General features: G+C 44.6%; 1 protein-coding gene across 1 annotated transcript; it reads left to right on the top strand.

Annotated features, from left to right (window-relative positions):
- The first annotated feature begins 57 nt into the window (after window positions 1-57).
- On the top strand, window positions 58-4,960 carry RPL15 (ribosomal protein L15). Its single transcript, XM_040589373.1, has 4 exons — window positions 58-131; window positions 1,115-1,299; window positions 2,331-2,467; window positions 4,604-4,960. The coding sequence occupies exons 2-4, from the start codon at window positions 1,128-1,130 to the stop codon at window positions 4,907-4,909; spliced, it is 615 nt and encodes a 204-aa protein (XP_040445307.1). The 5' UTR covers window positions 58-131; window positions 1,115-1,127; the 3' UTR covers window positions 4,910-4,960.
- The last annotated feature ends 14,864 nt before the right edge of the window (window positions 4,961-19,824 follow it).

Below are 19,824 nucleotides of genomic sequence, written 5' to 3'. Positions count from 1 at the left end.
CCGGGCCGGCGGCCCCTCTGCCTCCGGACTGCATTACCCATGAGGCCTCGCTTCCGCCGCCGGAAGCGCGGCGCCGCCGCCAGGGGTTGTGGGTAGCGGGCCTCTTCCTTTCCGGTACTGGGAGCCATCAGGTGAGGGCTAGACTGGGTTCGGCCTTTTCCTCGATCCGGCTCCATCCTGGGCCCGAGGCGGCCATCCGCCCGCCCCGTAGCTGCGCCCGCCTGCCGCTACCCTAGCGGGGGGCGACAAAACTGCTCCCGCGGCGCTGGGCCTCTGGGGCCCGCAGGCCCCGGGAGGCCGATGGAAGGCCCGTGGGCTGCGCCTCGTCGGGTTGGCCTGGTTGCTCGGGATGTGGGGCGGGGAGGGGGACTCTCCGTCGGGCCCAGGGTTGCCTGGTGTGAGCGGGAGGCCAGCGTCGCGGGTGCAGGTTGATTGCAGGTCGCGCCTCCTGGTTTGACTCTGGTTTTGCGGTTGGTTTGTGGCGTTTTGGGCCATAAAGCAGCCATAACGCAATGATAAAGAAGGGTAGCTTGGGATGGCAAGAACTAGGCTGTCGGCGGGCAGAGTCGTAAAAGGGGTATGGAAAATCACAGATGGACTGTTGGGAGATTTTGTGCAAATAAAACGAGCGGCGTTTTCCTGATGGTGATTTGGGTGGGGATTTGATGGAGTTAACCTGCATCTAATTGCTGCAGGTGTGTGACAGCGAAAAGGTTTTTCAGGGATAATTAAGAATACAGTGTTAAGAATAAAGACCACGCCATGCACAGTCACATACTTCTTTATAGGTTAATATGTACAACTTGTTTCAGATGTTACTACCAAAATCGATAGTTATTTGACATACACATTTGAAAATTCTCAGCTGAGGAATTCAACCCATAAGAATATACGAAAAGGAGGAAAATTGCTGAGAACAGTAACTGCCATGTGTCCTGTTGGAGGCTGCCAAGTGTGAACCGTGTTACCAGATGTAGCAGTGGTATAAAGAAGCTTGAGAGCACCCTGTGTTTCAGTGGTGTTATGTGTATGGTTTTATGCAGTGTCTCTGTTGGAAGCTGTTCAAATTTGGAATCGGATTTGGTGCACTTTTTTCACTGACTTTTCAATTCAGCAGGTAGACAAACATGGGTGCCTACAAGTACATCCAGGAGCTATGGAGGAAAAAGCAGTCGGATGTGATGCGATTTCTCCTTCGTGTCCGCTGTTGGCAGTATCGCCAGCTGTCTGCCTTGCATCGAGCTCCCCGGCCAACCAGACCAGACAAAGCTCGCAGACTGGGATATAAGGCTAAGCAAGGTAATGAGATGTAGAGGTGAAGTCCGTGTGCTTCATGATGGAGTGGTCAAGTTTTATGTCAGCATCCTTAAGTGGTAGTAGAATAACAAAATCTAAATCTTCAGTATTTCCCAGGAAACTGAAGTGTCCTGCCTGAAATGCACTTAGTATTATAAATGTGTTCAACTGGTAGCAGTGCCCACAGCCTGAAACCTTACTTTATGTCATTTTGAATTCATGCCTTCTGTGGCCGTTTTGGCAGATGGAGATCAAGTGGGCTTTATGTTTAATTCTTGTGCTGGGTTAGTACTGCAGAGTTGACCAGTGCTTTTAGTATCCTATGTTTTGGGGGTGTCGTTTCTCTGCCCAGATTTTGTTATGTGTTACTTTGACTGTCTTAGAGCTGCATGTGCTTAAGTAAAGATGACATAGTCTGACTGTCATTAGAAAACAGTCAGTGAAAGAAACCTGGGGAAAGTGGCCATCCATCTGTAACTTGAGCAAATCCTAGTATGTTTGTCACTACGAAAATATGAAGCTAAGAGTCTACATCTCTGTTACTGTTTGTGAAGTTCGTCTAGTTTCCTTTTCAGTGATCACATTTCAGCAGGGTTTGGGGATGGCTTGTGTTTCAGTGCTTTCTGAATGCTACTATCAGAATATGGGATTGTAGGTGTGGGGTAGTTGTTTTGTGGTGTGTTTTGGGGAGAGGTTTTTTTGTGTGTGTGTGTTAAAATGTAGCTGTTCTTGGTATATTTGGACCTGGATAGTAGGCATGTGCCATAAGCTCTGGTTTGGAAGTGAAAAATAGTCACCAGGACATCACTTCCCTTACTGAGTTGTAATGGAAATAACAAAATAGCAAAACCATCTTGTGCTAGCCACCTCCAGTTGTAGGTTTCAGTGAGGATTGGTATAGTGACTTAATTTTGCATTGTTCCATGTGAAATTTTTGAGGTTGAAAATGCAGTATGAGTATCAAAATTGTTTTGCTGTGATCTGCACTTGCTGTTGCTAAGAATTTTTATAATTCCTGTCACCATTTCTTTTAGGTTATGTTATCTACCGTGTCCGTGTTCGCCGTGGTGGTCGCAAGCGCCCAGTCCCAAAAGGTGCAACCTATGGTAAACCTGTGCATCATGGTGTTAACCAGCTGAAGTTTGCCCGGAGTCTTCAGTCTGTAGCAGAGGTGACTATTTTGGTTATTGCTTAGAAACTTGGCAGCAGGAAGGTCTTAGTCTGTAAAAGTTGAAAATACTCAAGAGACAAAAAAGAACCCAAACAAGTGTTTTGTTAATGTGTTGGGTAAAAGATCTTGAATACTGGTGGCAGGAAAGCATCAGAATGTCTTGATGTTTTGAGAAAAGTGAAAAAAACTATTCAGACTTGAGGAATGGCATCGGGGGGAAGTACTGCTTAGGTGGTGTATTGAAGTTCATAGTGCATACATGTTTCTGAAGTATGCTACAATATTTGTAATGAAAAATAGGCACACAGCTAGTATAAACCCTAGTGAAATAAAGGGTTAGACATGAGAAATAAAAATTCAAATATGCTTAGGTGTCAGACTTCACTCATCACTAAATCCCACCTCTGTGTTCCCTGCAATCTTGTATGTAGTATCAGCTTTAGGTAATGGTCCTTTCACAAAGTACAGATGAGTTCCTCTCTTGAAGCCTGTAGCACCTGTTTGTGTATTAGGAGTACTGCACAGTGTACCTAGGTGTATCACAGGATCTGAAAGCAGCGTGCCAGAGATCTTCTGGTTCTTTTAAAAAAAAATATCGTTGTACCTCACGGGCACAAAGATAGGTGGTTAACTTGGTTTTAGGTGAGATGTTGCTACGTGCTGAAATGCTGAAAATGGAAGCTTTCATTCAATGAGATCTTTAAATTTCATGTCACAGCAGTAGTGTTGAAGAGATGCAGTTCTCACCTTTAGAAAAAGCTTTCAGTAGGTTAGAATTAATACTAGGCTGCAGTCTCAAAAAAGAGACATTATGAAAAGATGGAGACTGTTCATTGCCTTTCCATCTTGAAGCAGAAGACTTTTCTGTTCCCAGGACTTCAAAAATATTCCTAAATTACTTCAGCAAGTTGAATATGGTGGGGGGGGTTCTAAAAGGGGAAAAAACCTAAACCATAAATGGGATATGCTAATTTGAAAGAAACACAGATGATGCGTTTAAATTAAAAATGCAATTCTGTATTTTCAGTGCCCGTGGCATGCTCTTTGTGTATGCCATTCCCAGATAGCTGATAGCTAATCACATACTCACTTGTGTTGACAGCTCATGGAAGAGGTTATTGGCCCTCTGTTTTAGTTTTAAATTTTCTGAATTTGATATGTTCTTTCCTGGAGGATACATTTTTCAGATAGAAAAATAAAACCTGGATTGTTGCTACCATCCCCACAGAGAAGCTGGTTGAGGTTGGTTGCTGTTTTAATGGTTAACATATCTGTTGCTCTCACATGACAGAATAAAACAAAGACTTGAAGGAATTTTACAACATGCAGAAAGTAGTCAAATGCTATTCAGTGGAAGACTGTAGGTTAGGATCACATTAGGACAGAAGATGGGTGGGCTCCATTGGTTGATGCTTGTCCATGGTGATGATAAAATCCTATGATTAAACACACTTTTAGTGTTTTAAATAAGAGCCATTCTTGACAGGAGAGGCAGATGGAGTTGCATAATTGATGTTTTCTGCTTTGTTTTGTTTTCTAAACTAAGACTGCTTTTTCCAACCACAAGTGAGGATAGGAATAGCAAGCACTCATATACCAGCAGTGGAACAAAGACATGTTACATCAGCTTTTCCTTTTCTCCTATCCGTATGGGTTTATTCTGTGCAGAAATGTCTTTCTCCCCTGTAGCTTTGGATGTGCAAATTGATTGGTCTTTCCTAGCTTCCTGCAAAAGACCATTCCTTGGCCCCAAGTGCAGCTTGTGCTTTTCATCTTCATGGTAAAGTTGTTTCTAACTCCTGTGTATTTACTGATTGGGCGCTTCTGTGTACAAAGTAGTTCTTTTGTCAGCCAAGCACCTTCCTCCTTACATTCTTTAAAACCTGTTTCATGTAGGAATCAGAGCAGTCTTTTTTTTTTTTTTTTTTTAATACAGCATTTCTTCCAGCTATTACTTTTTCTTGCATCTTTGCAGCTGGAAGGGAAACAACTCTTCTAGGAAGAGAGGGTTGCTCAGGGCAAATCGAAATTTCTAGCACCTACAAAGCTTTGGGGTTGAGTTATTTGTGTCTTTCTGCATGAAGAGTGTCCTGCATTCGTGATTTTACAGCCTTTTGCATTTATTTTTTCCTCTAGGAACGTGCTGGTCGTCATTGTGGGGCTCTGAGAGTCTTGAACTCATATTGGGTTGGTGAAGATTCCACTTACAAGTTTTTTGAAGTGATCCTGATTGATCCCTTCCATAAGACCATCAGACGCAACCCTGATACCCAATGGATCACCAAGCCCGTGCACAAGCACAGAGAGATGCGTGGGCTGACATCAGCCGGGCGGAAGAGTCGTGGTCTTGGCAAGGGCCACAAATTTCACCACACCATTGGTGGTTCACGTCGTGCTGCCTGGAGACGACGCAATACCCTGCAGCTGCACCGTTACCGTTGATTCTTGTAAATGTAACAGTCTAATAAAGCTGATGCGGGTTGTTGAATTTAACAAGTGCTTCTGCTGCTTCTTGGTTTGTGTTGGAGAAGTGTAGAATTCTCCAGGAGTTCAGTTTCCATATTTTGAAAGGCTTTTGAAAATGTAATTTGGTATTTGTGAAGTTTGTGGGCCCTGAGCATAGAGTTCTGTGATGGGTTTCACTTTTGGCAAGTCTGAAAAGATGTGCAGTGGGAAGTGAAAGCCTAAAGGCTAGTCCATGTTTCCATGTTCTTTTTTCTGTTGGTCTGAGAGTACTTCTTCACTGTCTGTAGGTTGGGGTCTCTGTGTCCTGTGCTTAGACTGAAGGCCAGCTTTGATTTTGTGCAATGACATGTAAACTGAAAGTCCTAGTTTATTTTTTATAGGCTATTAAATACTAATGGCAATTTTATTTTTCAAGTCCTGTTTTTTGTATGTCGTCAGTGTGAAACCAGCTCTTCAGCCTGTGTTATCTGCAAACATTGGCTAAATTGACTAAGCACAGAATAGAAAGGTAAGGCTTGCTCTGTCTATTATGGTGCACAGTATTTTAAATATGGACACTTTGCAAAACTATACAATGTTTTTAAGTTGCATAATAAAATACTGTAGAGTCGGTATTCATATGTGCAAGATTCCAGGCCATTCATTTTACATTTTGCATTGGAGACTGTTTTTAGAACAGCCTTTTGATACCAGAACAGAGAACATTTCTCCGGTAGTAAAGAGCTGCATCCTGATTTACTCTGTGTGGTTAGGTGGTAGGAGTAATTACATTTGCCTGACAGTTTATAACGATAACCTAAAATACATCTGTACTTTGCGAAATTAAGTGTGACCTTTCAGCATGAAGTCAACTTGTACATACACGCTGAGAGGAGAATAACTGCAATTTCTGTTAAACCAGTTAGCTGAATGCTTGTCCTACCTTCCACAGGTCTTGTACTGGGCCCGTCAAATAGTGGTAGGAAAAGGGATCCATCAAAGACCCAAGAAGCAGCTGTGTTTTACTGGAGCTTCAACTTTGAGAGTGGAAAAATAAAAAAAAATAAAATGCTGGGAACTGAATTAAATGTCCCAAGATTTGCCCTTCAACTGAGAAGTTATTTTGCTCTGTAAGTTCTTGCAGGAAGATGGGTCGTCTGAAGAAGAGACTTTTTGGCAGCGTGTTCTTCAAGCCAGGAAGAACAGCTGAAGGTGGCAAGCCTTTCATATGTTTTGTTTGGCTCAAACATGGAAAAAAAAAAAATTAGTCTTCTGTTAAAAAGTGCTATCAGCCCCTTTAAAGAAGGGAGATTTTTTATTATTTTTTTTTAACCTTTGCTGTGAAGTAGCAGTAGTATTCTTGAAAGGGGCTCCTGTGATGGTGTAGGACAGGAGGTGGAAGTTCTGAGGAGCAGATTCGGGTAACAAGGGCTCCCCTGGGCATGGAGTGGGTTACCACAGAGAGGGAGCTGATCTTTCCCTTTTGTAGGTTGAAAGGCTTAAGGTGGTGTCAGTTTAGCCATTGTGGCCATTTCTTTGGTTTTGAAGGTGACGGCTTTGAGCCTGATGACGCTGTTCTAGGTCTTGAGCTGTTCAGGACTCTTGTCCTTGGGGTGTGGGGGTGGTAGCAGGTGACTGGGCAGTCAGCACAAACACTGTCCTTTGCCAGGGTCCAGACCTCGCATGCATGTCTGCAGTGAGGCTTCCTGAGGTTTCCTTCATGGTCCTGTAGCTTTTTGAAGTTTAAAATAGGGGGGGAAATACCATCCCCTCCAAAATTTATTGAAAGCTACTGATGAAAGTGTAAGAGGGCATGGTATTATCAGACTAGCTCAGCAATTTGAAACAGATGGTACCGTCCTCAAGGGGAGCTTGGGGTATGTATACCTCACCCCAAGTCTTTGGGAAATCATTGCCTCAGCATCTTCCCCCACTGGAGATGTCTTACGCTCTGCTAGACAGCGTTTTGGGTTGGAAGGAGGGGAAATTGCAGTGCAGTATTGGTGTGAAGAGGGAAAGGCAAATTAATCTTTATTACAATCTATTTTTTGAAAGGCAAAATGTTCAAGAAAAACTTTCATTTCGGGTTGTTAGCTTACAGAAAGCTTATGTGATCTCTTCCTTTCCTACTTGATTTTTGAACCTGTTGTGGAAGTTCAACAGATGATTGCAAGTCTGTGTTCCTTAAGAGTATGGTGAAAATCAGCCATCTGAGACAGTAGCTCTAGCGAGAGACTGTTACTTGAGTTCAACCCTCCTTATACACCAAGAATCTGCAACACTGTTACTAAGCTGTACTAACTACTACTAACTGAAGGAGGGCAGAGGAAGCATCAGGAGTTTCACTAGCGAAATTTATTAGCACGCAGAGGAATCCAATAATCTGTTTCCAAGCCATCTACTTGGCTCTGCTTGCAGAGCTGATTATTTCTCATTTTGAACAGGCATGTTCTAGACTTAATTAAAGGACCGTTTGGTTTCTAGGCAAGACAAAATGCGTACGACAGTTAAACTGCAGAGAAACGGGGCTGTGTGGCACCAGCCTGATTGAGCCTGGTATCAGATGCTGTTGAAAATAGTTGACTGTAAGCTTTTTTATCAGGCTGGATTTCACTTTCCTGTAAGCCTGTGTCTAGATTAACTAATCGCTTAGCCTTTGGTAGAGAGTGAGGGCCTGGCAAGTAACTCGGCCTCTGTTAGAACCTAATTCTGGCCTCCCGAAGGGTGGGATGTGTGAAAACACATTGTGTGATTTAGCATGTTCTTTAAATAAGCAAGTAGTAAACCCCCTTCCATGGAGCTAATAGAAGTGCTCATTACTTGGCAACACTAGCTAAGTCGAAAAGCACAGACTCACTAATGAACAGTGAGTGTAATTGTTTCCTTGCATTGTCTCTGAAGCGTTGGGAGCTTCTGCGAGGCAGCTGTGTGCTGCTGGGTGAGGGATGCTGGCGTGCTGCCTGCAGTAGGCACAGATGCTGGTGGAAGGGGCAGCTGGCTCCTTCCGTGCAGCAGAAGGTCATTGAATGTCACTGGTGATTTTGTGGGGGTCTTAGAATGAAGTAATTAGCGAGGGAAGAGAGTAATAGCTCGACTTGCTCACTTATCTCTGTCCTTGTAATGCAGCAGTTGTTCTCTAGCCTTGACCCAGTAAGAAAAGTGACTGCATGCGAACAGTCCTATCCAGCTAATGAATTAAAAAGATAGACTCTAAAAATAGAGCCTGATTCCTGTTCTTTTATCTACTCACTCTCCAAGATGGGGAAAAAACACCATCTTTTTTGCCCTTGTATGGCTCTTGTCTTTTGCAGCAGACACAGGTCTAGTTCTGAGAGTATCAGGCCAAAATACCCGGAGTGACGAGAACACTGTTTCAGCCACAAAAAAAGCAATTTGGATTTGAATTGGATGCTCTTTTCTTGGGCTTTGAGCAAGCACCAACTTTTTGATCCAATCCTTTTCAAGTAATTGCTTGAAATGTAAAGCTGTATAAAAGGATGGAGAGCCTGTGGCTTGGTTCTCTTCATGTGTCAAGGTTCTGAATCAGCCTCAATTTAGTAATTACACACAGAGTGTTTAGGTTGCAAAGTCGAGCTCCTTAAAGTTAGGAAGTACTGAGCTACACTGCTTACACAACCTTTAATTCGGTGGCTCTCCTGCTCTTACCTAATGAGCCAGAAGAGGCTTGTGGCAAAGCCAGGATTGGCACCCAGTTCTTCTGGGCCCCTTGTCACTGCCTGAAATTTAAGAGAGCATGCTTTTCTTCGGTATCGAGTGATGTTCAATGGTATCATATAATTAAAGGCTCTTATGTAATGAAGATGACATTTAATCTCATTAAATACTGTCAACTCTCCATCATTCAGGGAAATGGAGAGCTGGGGTATCCTGAAGATCAGGGAGCTCAGTGGGAGCAGATGAGTGATTAAATTAAGCCTTGCTCTGTTCAGATCAATGCTGGCAGAGATTGTGCTCTCAGATGGAAGGTAGCCCCCTTTCAAGCCTGCTCAGGTCTCCCTGTGTTGCCCTCCTGGTACCAGGCTTTAGAAGAGCCCTTGGTGGTCACTCTGGGACCCTAGCTGGCTCCTCAGGGGCTGTGCAGCCGGTGCCTCCTTGCGCAAGGGCAGTGGTGGCACACCTCTGGACCCGAGCTGACTGTCCCCGTGCAAGCTGAGAAGTTTCCTTGGAAACATGAGAATCAAGAGGCACATTGAAGGGAAAAAAAGAAAAGAAGGGAAAGAAGAGGACAAGTCAGCCGGCTTCCATCAGGGCTTGCTGGTACCCCAGGGGTGTGCTACAGAGGAGGCTACAGCTGGCCAGGGTCCAGCAGGGTCCGTCAGCCCAGCTCTTCGGTGCAGCCCCAGGTATAAACCTGGCTGGAACCAAGTCTCCTCAGCAGAGAACCAGCTCCACATGCCTGTGTCTGGTGTCAACCTAGACCAGGCAGCCGCTGCATGTCACCGACCCCAGAGCAGAAGGGACAGCTCTCACTCGGCGCTGCGAAGCGTAGGCTGTGAAAGGCGCTCCGGCTCCGTCCAGCTCTCAAGCTCTCCATCCCCCAGGCCTCGTCACCGGGCTGTGTGTCCATAGCCAGAACAGCAGGCAGAAACCAAGACCCTGTTACGCTCTGCGTTGTGTTCACACGTGTAGCGAAATGAGTCGCCATCCCCAGAGAGCTCGTACGCCAAGTGGAGGAAGTAGCTCATTAGTCCGGTGTTCACTCATTCATTTATTCATACATTTTTTCTTCCAGCATTGTTTTCCTGTGACTAGCGAGCAATTATTTGAATCCTTTCCTTGTATGAGAATTGTGGCCTTTCAACTCATCTGCTGTTACGATCCACCTGCCTCTCTCACGGGTTTCGTGATTAGTCAGATGAGTTTAGATAGCAAGTTATGCAACCTTTATAAATAATGTGCTTTGAGTTTTGTGTTTTCAGTTCATTCAGAGCTATATATAAAAATGATGTCTTAAAAGTTGCTATGTTGTTTGCAACCATTTGGAAAGCAGTTTTGTCAATGCACAGTTAAAGTCATAGTAAAGCTTTTAAATAAGAGAAAATTTCATATTATTTTCACTTTGTTTACAAGTTACAGCTACAGGTGTTGATGGAGAGCATCTGCTTACCATCTTTTTTAAGAAAAAGACACAAAGTAAGATTCAGCTACACAATAAATGTCAAGGACAGATATAAACCAGTTAATAACTTATAAATTTAGGAAGAGAGGTGGAAATAAAAAGAACTGTCTCGATTTTTTTATAATTGATTTATACATAGATTATTTATACAAAATGCATGATTCAGTTGGTTCTTCTGGAGAATCTAGTTCCCAATCTTAACATAGGTAGCTTTATTTCTGATAGATGCTTGGTTGTCCATCCTTAATAGGCAGAAACTAAAACCCCCTATGAACTGATAGTGAGATGCTAAGTTTTTCTTGTTAATGCCAATGATTTGTGCTTGGGAAGATGATTGCTGCCCTTTATGTTTGATACACATTTTAGATCATACTTGCTGCTTGAGTTTTGGGCCCTGTTGTACCGAAACAGCAATTTTAAGGCAACAGTTGTATCTTATCTGTAGAAACACAAAATAAATTAATTACTATAATGGGTTATACTGAAAACCCAATTCTTAGATTTATGATTTTTGTTGCTGAGAAGGAAAAAAGAAAACAACCCACTGTGAACAACTGAATCGCTTTTCTGACTCCTGAGGCTAAACGAAAAACTCCAGTTATTATTGTCATTGGCTGGTTTAATAAAAAACACAAGAATCATAAAACTATGGAAAACATACGGCATACAGGGGTTCGATTTTCTCCAGTGATAGTCCCATCCTTTTAGAACTGGATACTTTAAAATATCTAATAAATGATCTTGTCTTCTAGTGGGTGCTGTTCTGGCAAGATTCTGGAGTTTATTTTTTTTTTTTAAGAAAAATAACTTCAAAATAAGGAAATAAGAAATTTGTTTTGAGCCTGAATAATTATTTTAGCCAAATTATGACTATGTGGAAATGAACTGCGGAACTGGATTTTTGTCCAGATCATAACAAACACTGAAACTTGATGGGTTTTGCAGATTTTGCAAATTGTCCTAAAATCGTATTAATTGCATGACAGTTTGTATGGTCCTCTCATAGGAACTTTGTAACAGCAGTAAAGGCTGAAGCAGTTTCGTCGTATGCAGAGGAGTGAGGTGGAGAACCAGTGAAGTGATTACTTCCATCTTTCCCCCCTTTGGCCCCTGAAGTGGTAACTCTGGACCAGCTCTTTCAGCACCTACCAGCCAACCCAACTTGACCCATCTTGTTTCTCCTAGATTTATTACAGCCCTGTGCAACAGGCTACTGCTTGCTGCTGACTTGGTTCTTTTTGTTGTTGTTGTTGTTCAATAGGAGTGAGATTGCCAACCTCGTAGTTGTTTTGGTTTGTAAAAAAAATGAGCTTCTGAGCTTTGTCTGCCCACGCTGTTGTCAGAAGAGCTGACTCCAGCTGCCTGTCAAGCATGGCTGGGAGAAGAGGTGGGGGAGCAGTAGGTCTAGGCTGGCCAGCTTTGAGGCAGGAGACTTCCTAATAATTCAAAGGGAGACCCAGTGCAATGTATCCTGCTGACATCCATGGCCCAGGACCAGATTAAGACTTGGCATTGCCTCGAAGGGTTAAAAAACAAAGAAAAGTGTGAGCTAGTCAAGCCCCTGGCTCTGGTGAGAGGGGCAGGGATGCGGTGTTTGGTAGTGCCTGGCCTCCCACTGCACCAACAGCCATGCAGGGGCAGTCCAAGGGTCTAGTGAGCACAATGTCCGCCTTTGACAGGGACCAGTGATGGGTGTTTGGAGAAAAGCAGGTGAGCACAGAGCTCAGCCCAGCTCCTCCAGGTCTCTGAAGAAGAGCAGGGTAAGGATTTCCTCTCCCTGTGGCTGTCCTCGGACTGTCCTGCTCTGTAACTGCAGCGGGACCTGCGTGCCAAGAGCCACCCAGGGCAGCTACAAGCTGTGATGTCCAGAGCTGGCTGGGAACTCCCATGGGGATTCTGGCTCAGCAGGACTGTGGGCTGGATCCGTACGCAGGAGGGCATCTGAAGGCAGATAAAGAGAAATGATTGCCTTGACTCATAGGTGCCTCCTGTAATTTGAAATGGGAAGTGGAAATGCAACCTGTTTTGACGGCCTGCTCCTGGAAGCTCACTGAACCAGAGACTTTCCAGATGACTCAGAGCAAGATGGCTGTTCGCTAGGAACTGCTTTATCAAGGATTTGGCAAGATTATATAACAAGCAGTTGTCCTTCACCGCTGATAATGTGCCTTCTCTGCGAGATTGATGCTTACAATTGACCATTTTTGAGGAACGGCAATAAAACAAAATGGCAAGTGCCTGGAGGCATTTTCAGGATGCAGCTGAGCTCCTGCCTGCAGCAGACCTATTACTGGTTTCTCGATGTTGTGCTACCATTTTTCAGGAAGAGAAGATAAAATCTGACTGCTAGCCTCATGATGCCACCCATTCCTTTGCAGTGATCCCATTTAAGTTACGTTTAGCATGGCATACCTCCCTCTATTTAGCAAAAGCACCAAAACTGGTTGCGGAGAATGTAACTGTTTCTTCACAGTTAAAATGGCTAAGGTTCAGAGAGTGACCCTTTTGCTTTTTCAGAGTGGGGGCAAAGCTGGCTTCTTTTGTGTGCTTGAATTTTGCTATGTCTTTTCCAGTGCCCCTCCGGGAAAAGTTTGTACTGGATTGAGTGTTGGTGAAAATTGTCAGTGTTTGTAGCTGAAGGTTAAGAATCACAGAATTACATAGGTTGGAAAAGACCTTTAAGATCATCAAGTCCAACCATTAACCCAACACTGTCAAGTCCACCACTAAACCACGTCTCTAACTGCCACATCTACACATTTAAGATCCTTTCTATCCCCAGAAAAAGTGTTTGCATTCTCCCAGTTCAGGAAAAAAAAAAAACAACAGAAGAAACAGGAATGCTCCTTTTTGTTAACGTCTGATACCACCTTTTAGAAAAGATAATTGATTGTGGCAGGGAGTTCCAAGAGTACCTTCAGCACCCAGAGCTGTGTTTGAGACCCTAGCTGGGAACCACATGTATTCGCTGATGTTCATGTAACAGTAAGTGAAGTGATGACGATGATTGTATTCGAACTGTAAGAGCCTCACCCGGAGGTTTTGCTGCTTTGCCCATGCTCACTAGAAGGAATGAGAGAATATGCTTCGCTCCTTCTTATTTTTAATGGTTTAGAGAAGAAAGGTTTTAGTCTGACTTACTGTAGGCAGCCAGTTTTTGCTGTGCTTGAAGCTGGTAGCTGAATCTGACTAGATGAATGTCTGTCTTTATTCATGAGGCTGATAATATCCAGCCCTGTTTCCATCACATGGGTTACGAATGGTCCCTTAATAGGAATATCGTTGTGTCAGGAATAATCTGTGCAAGTCGTTGAGGCATAACACAGACAGGCCTAAGATTCAGGACAGCCAGAGAGGTCAGTGTTTCCACTGCTTGTACTTAGTGCCAAAACTACGAGTGTAGATTAGTTTGGATTCACAGCAATGTCTGTATCCAGAGATAACCCACAAACATGTTTCTAAGACCCTACAAACATAAATTGGATCTTACACTGATGTTAGAGAATTATAACCCTTTTGCTTTCAACAGTTATTCCAGATTTATCTGGAATCCGAGTTATTTTAAGAAGACTTGTATATTTGCAAAATAGTTTGAATACCTCAGGTTTGTTTCTAGTAAGCTTTCACTCTTGCTACCAATGCCTTGCATAGGATTTTATGAGAGAAACTACATTTGTTTTAACAGTTAAGTTTTTATAGCTGGAAGCAATTTTCTTTAGTGTAACATTTCATAAGCCCTTTATGGCTAGCAATATTTCATTGAATGCCTGAAGATTGAGACCTACTGCATGACTTTATCATGTATAAAGCTTATTATCTGACATAATTTGGTGCATAGCAGGCTTATTTATTTAAAAGGTCACACAATCATATTTCACCACTGGTAATGGCTTTTTTATCCATTTAATAGGTTTATCCCAAAGCATATTTATTCCTAATGCATTTTATTCTGAAGCCAGTTAATAACTTTAACTCTTCAGGCTCTTAGCAGAATACAGAAGCCAGCATTTTGGAACGAGAATGTGACTGGCTCGGCCTAATCCAGCAGGACAGAAGGTCTGATACAGTGTTCCATGCGTCATCTGCTGATACAATTAGCACCTTGAAGCATTAGGCCTGAAATCAACTTTTGACCTCCAAGTTCGCCAGGGTGAGACAATGATGGGGAGAAGCTGCTGCACGGTACAGAGCTGCTGGAAGCCCAAAACCGTCCTGGCCCTTACACTGCCAGCTGTCCTTCGGGTAGTTATGGATAATAATTCTTGGGGCCAAAACGTGTTTTGGTTTATTCCCCAGAGAAATTGTACAGATTTGAATATAGTTGCCTTTGTTTTGCCTGGATGTAGAAAGGCAGTCCTCTCTCTCGGAGCCAGCGCACAGGGACCAACGGCACCTGTAATGAAAAGCTGTTTTCTACAGTCTTGGGATAATTAGGGCCCAGATGCAGGTGGCGTTTGTCTCTGTAAGAGGCTGAGCTGAGTTTTTCCTGGGATTTTCCTTGTGAAATATGCCAGTATTCACCGTAAGCTTATGCTGCTCCAGAAGAGAGAAGCAAGGGTGATATGCAGAACCTTACAGGAGCTGTGGGTGACATCTCTGACTTCATGTCCCCTCCATACAACCTGCAGAGTTTTCCCAAGTTGAGGAGCCGGCACCATTTGCATCTCTGCTCTGCCCAGGACTGAGCTTTGTGTTTCTCTGTCACACTACATCCTTCCAAGGATTGACATAGTTTACAAAGGGAAAAAGCAGAGTGGGTTTATGTTTCAGTGGCCCAGAGGGTTAAGAAGGGAGATGGTGGAGCCAAGCTACGTGACTTCTGAAGCAATGGTTTTGATCCGGTGCGAGCAATGCCACCATACTGGGGGTGTCCTGGCCAGCACTGTGTCATGCAGTGCCAGCAGGATTGCGGACAGCCTGCAGTGTAGCTAACTTCCTAGTGAGCATCAGTGCTTTGAAATAGGATGCTCTGCAGGACACTGTGATATAAGAGAGTTTGAAAAAGGCAGAAGAAACCCCAGTCTCAGAAGGATGTTTATTACAAAAGACACCAGAGGGAGAAAAGGAGTTGCCCCCGGGGGGGATTGGGTGGTGGGGAGAAGGGACTGGCAGCTGTCAGAGCAAAAGGCAGCAGTTGTCTCCTGACTGTGCATTCAATACGATACTTCTCAAGTCTTCCCCAAGACCGTACAATGCGTCACTAGAAATCACCTGTAGTTAAGTCACGTAAGTCTTGGTGATTCAGTGAAAGTAAAGTGTAGATCTTTGTGCATCCTTTGCACAATCCATTCTGCTTCTCTCCCAAAAATCACTATTGGCGCAATCAAGCAATAAATATTTTCATCTTTCTTTCATTAGCTGATGATTTTATTTCTGGATAAATAGACGATGTACCAGCAGAATAAGTAATTTACAGCTCAAAAAGGACAAGGTGGGCAGTGATATTACTGCCATATAATGTAGGCTTAATTAATGAAAAATTAATGCTTTGTCTTTCTGGAATAAAGGTCCAAGTCCTCATCTTCCATTAAAATCTGCAGGGGCAGCTGAGGCTATTTGTAATAGTCACTGTTGCATGAGGTTATTTCCCATCATTTTGACCAGCCTAGTAGGACGCTTGTATTATCAATTTTTGTGAATAAAAAGCACACCTGCAATAGCCCTAGGTACGAGAGAAAAACCTAAGCGTTACGTGCTTCAGGCCATAAACAAACTGCTAAAGAGCTGAATCAGGAAGAAAGTTACCCTATGGGCAAGTTAGTATATAACTGTCTATTATGAGCTTTTATATCTTCCTCCAAGGCTCTGATACTTGGCACCGAGAGACAGGATGTGAGTGCGGGGGAACGGTCTGTGAGCCAGTTCCTCTGTTTCGGTTATACTTAGCTCTGTGACTACACCGCTCCCAGTACCTAAGCTAGCTGCATTCGTGTCATGTAGGCATGCCCTTAATGGGTAGGCTTTAAATGATTCTATATTTAGCTTTTGCTTCTTCCTGAAGCATTCTGCACACATTCAGCCTATGAAGGGATGCAATGACAAGCTAAAGACCTCTGGGACCTCCTTATCAGGATTTCTCTTCAACTGAGAGAGAAAAAAAAAAGTGCAACAATCTGAAGAGTTAGATACATACGTGAAATCAAAATGGAGAATAAGTAGGGCAAGGGGTCAGAAAATGCTGTGTAGGGCTTGACCCAAGCTGACTCTAATCGATAGAAAAATTTCCACTGGCTTCCAGAGGCTGAGATTAGTTGGATGAGTTATTGCCATTTATATCATTTAATGTAGGAAAGAAGTTACAGTTATACCTATCATTATAATGACTTTAGAGGACAATATTTAAGGTAGTAACTGGAGATAGCACGTAAATCTTTGCTTTAAAGGAGCTGGAAATGCAAGGATAGGTTTGATATCAGTTGCCTCACTGAAGAGAAGCATACTTGTATGAACTAGTTCCACCTGCAGTTGTGGAGCACAAATTATTCAGGACAGACAGATTACTGAGGGTTTCGGAAGGATCTTGTCAAACAGACTGACTGGACAGAAAAACAGTGCCAAAGTATTTTATATGGGGGAAAAGAACTTTCATTATATGTAAACCATCCTGAGCTGTAAATGACTGGGGAAAAGAACTTGGATTCATTGTAGTTATGTGCAAATGTCAGTGTTGTTCTGAGCATCAGTCAAAAAGACAAATAAGAGGTTAGGAATTTTTTCCTGAGGTAATAAGGAACAAAGAAACAGAAAACATCAGGAGCTGTTGGGGCATGAAAAGATGCTGCTCCTTGGCACTCTTCATGTAAACAGTTTTTTTCTCTTTGCGAAGTAGCTGTTTGGGGATCAAATTAATGTTATTGTAAATGTGCCAGGCACTGAAGAAATCCAACTCATCCAAAAGCAGACAAATGCCTGCTGATGGAAGCTTTGGTGTTCCTGGCTGGTCCGTGGATGTTTACTGGGATTAGGAGGGCCTCTCCGCAGGAACAGAAAGGTGGAGGTATTCTGTCCTGACCTGAGCAACCACCAGCATTTCAGGCCTGAGGAAAAAGAGTCATCAGCCTCCACATACCTCTGGTGAGGTGGCCAAAGTGCATCCTGTCCCACCATCCAGCTATCAACTGCACTTAACAGTTAGGTCAGCATTAGTTGGTGCAACACTGTTGTGTCATCTCCCATCCAAAGGTAGGAGAGTCTGTAGCACAGGTGGGAGTCACTCGGCAAACTCTGGAATTTAAATATGCAATTTTAGCTCCTCCATGTGTGGGGGATGAGAGAAAATAGAGGGAAATGTTTGTGTTCTTTCCCAGGGATGGGAAGGGGGTTGTAGAAGTTTTCTGTCCCACCTTCTGTGCTTTTTCCCCTCTCTTGCCCCTTCACATGTTTCAGTTCAGTCTTCCCAGAACCACAAGTTTTCTGCAGAGAGCAGCACCCTCAGTCAGCAGAGCAGAGGCTGAAGGATTCCAAGGACTGATCAAACACATGGATTCCCAAATGCTCTTCAGGTGGTCGTCCTAGTGCCCGCCTGACCTTTGGGCTGGAGAGATGCCACACCACTGTAAATGCCAGCAGTACACTGCCTCTCCGTAATGCCAGGATTTGTTTTGCCCTTGATGGAAGGGTGAACAACAGGGAGGGAATCACATCTCATCATGGGGATCATGGAATACCCACTGAGCATCACATCTGGATGGAAATGTTACTTGCAGCTCAGCAAGTAACACTAGAGCTTTAGCGGCCAAGCTGGGGGTCAAAGAGAAGCCCTCAAGAAGCAGCCCAGGCACCATGACTTGGTCAGCACCCAGAGCCACAGGTTATTATGTCAAGTGCTTGTTTGTGTGGGTTTAGAAGAGGTAGGTGGGAAGGGGCTCCAAGAAAAACCTGGCTCCCATATTGCAGCCCGTTGGCAGAGCATTGTCTTCCCCCAGGTTACAAGGCAGAATAAAAACCTCGATGCGAAACCAGTTTTCTCCTCCAAACACTGAAGCGCCTCTCATGGGCTGCTGTGGCAGCCCATCACTTTGTGCTGACCCGCAGACCTACAGCGTAGGAGTGGACAGGGCCATTTCTGAGACCTCCTCCATTAGGAACTCCAGGATGGAGTTACACTGGGTTGCACCATCCCATGGCTGCCCACAGCCATCTCTATCTGCTGGACCTTCTCAGGAAACACACCTTTCGGCTTCCTCTGGTTGTGGTGGACAGGGACCCTGAGTGGAAGGCTGGGTGGTGGGCCCATTACTTGCTTTTGCTGTACTCCATCCCTAAAAATAAGTGCTTGGCTCTTGCAACCTGTGTGTTTGTGGGGAGCCACAAAGCCTCTGGGAAGGAACCAGAAAGGATGTAGTATGGGAGCACAGGGAGCAGTCCAAGGTCATTAAAAAAGAGGTTGATCTAAGATGAGAGAGAAGCAAAATAAAGGCATTCTTAAGGTGGGTGTGGGGTGGCTCCGGGACTGCAAAGTGCAGCACTAGAGGCAAGAGCAGGCTGAAACTGCTATAACGATCCCTGAGAGTCTCAAAAGCAGATGGTAGAAGATACTAGAGGCTGGAATCCCTCTGGGATGGACAAAGTCCTGTCCTGGTGGTAAACAGGAGAGACTGAGATTGGGAGCAATAGTGTGGTGGCCTCTCCCTATGGCATCCTATGAAGCTATGTACATTGTCTTTCCCATTTGTCCCGCCAGGCAGGAGCAGCAGCATTTGTCCTTGCCCACAAAGGAAGCGGAGGAGCAGTCCTGCCGTTTATTGGCCACTCTCAGGAATGGAGTCCATGGACCCGAAAAACCTGGAGCCTCCCTTGAGCACCACAGACTGCCTGCAGGCCAGGTGGACCTTTGGTCTGAGTGCCAGTGCCTGCAGACTCATCTCTACCACCTGCAGACCGAAGACTCCCGCGTTATCCAACAGCAAGTGCTCGAGTTCTGTAGATTTTTTTTTTTTTAGCAGCCTCAGAGAACATCTAGGGTTGGTAACCCACTGGTTGGTGGATATTATACAAGCATCTGCTTTGCTAAAATCCAAAAATAACAACAACAACAACAACAAAATAATATCCCAGAGACGCAGAATGCACGGACAGAGAGGAATTGCTCTGCTGTTGTTTCTGATGTTCAACTTGGCTTCCTAAGAGAATTTGATTTACAGACTATCTTCTCCTTTGTCGGACGATTTCGGCTGTTGAGCGGTCTGACATGGCAGCATAGGCTATCTTAAACACGTCACATTGCCCTCGCTCCCCGAAGACCAGCAGCAAGGCAGAGGAGGGGGATGGAGGCCCTGAGCGTGCAGAGGGAGGGTGGGACGTCGTGCCCCCCACCCGGCCATGCCCGGGCCAGCAGCACGGCGTGGTGGCCAGCTGAGCAGGCAGGGGCTGTGCGAGAGGGCCAGAGGGCAACCGGCAGGGCCTAGGAAACGCAGCTTGGGGTTGGCACGAGGAGAACTGGGAACATGAGGAGGAGCAGAAGCTTTTGCCACAGGAAATTAGGGCAGGGGGATGGAGGGCCTGGAGACGGTGGTGGGCGCTGCCTGTGGACCAGAAGGCAAGCTAGATGCCTCCTGGCTGCTGGGCCACAGCCAGAAAAATGGGAGAACTCACCCATTGACCGTATTCGAGAAGGGAGGAAGCTCGCCCAAACTGACCTGTTTACCTCATTTGAGAGGAGAGGAAACTCACCCAAATTGGGAGGCGGTAAGCCACACTGAGCTGTGCTTAACCTCCGCTTGCTGACCTGGTTTAACCCCACCACCTCCTTCTCATCCTGGAGGGCAAAATA

The sequence above is a fragment of the Falco naumanni genome, chromosome 4 (genome assembly GCF_017639655.2).
Source record: "Falco naumanni isolate bFalNau1 chromosome 4, bFalNau1.pat, whole genome shotgun sequence".
Classification (NCBI taxonomy): domain Eukaryota; kingdom Metazoa; phylum Chordata; class Aves; order Falconiformes; family Falconidae; genus Falco; species Falco naumanni.
This window is presented reverse-complemented; position numbering and strand designations above follow the sequence as displayed.

Coding starts and splice junctions, on each gene's coding strand:
- RPL15 (XM_040589373.1), top strand. CDS start 1,128: ATGGGTGCCTACAAGTACATCCAGGAGCTATGGAGGAAAAAGCAGTCG. Junction 1,300..2,330: donor GGGATATAAGGCTAAGCAAG/GTAATGAGATGT, acceptor CATTTCTTTTAG/GTTATGTTATCTACCGTGTC. Junction 2,468..4,603: donor GTCTTCAGTCTGTAGCAGAG/GTGACTATTTTG, acceptor TTTTTCCTCTAG/GAACGTGCTGGTCGTCATTG.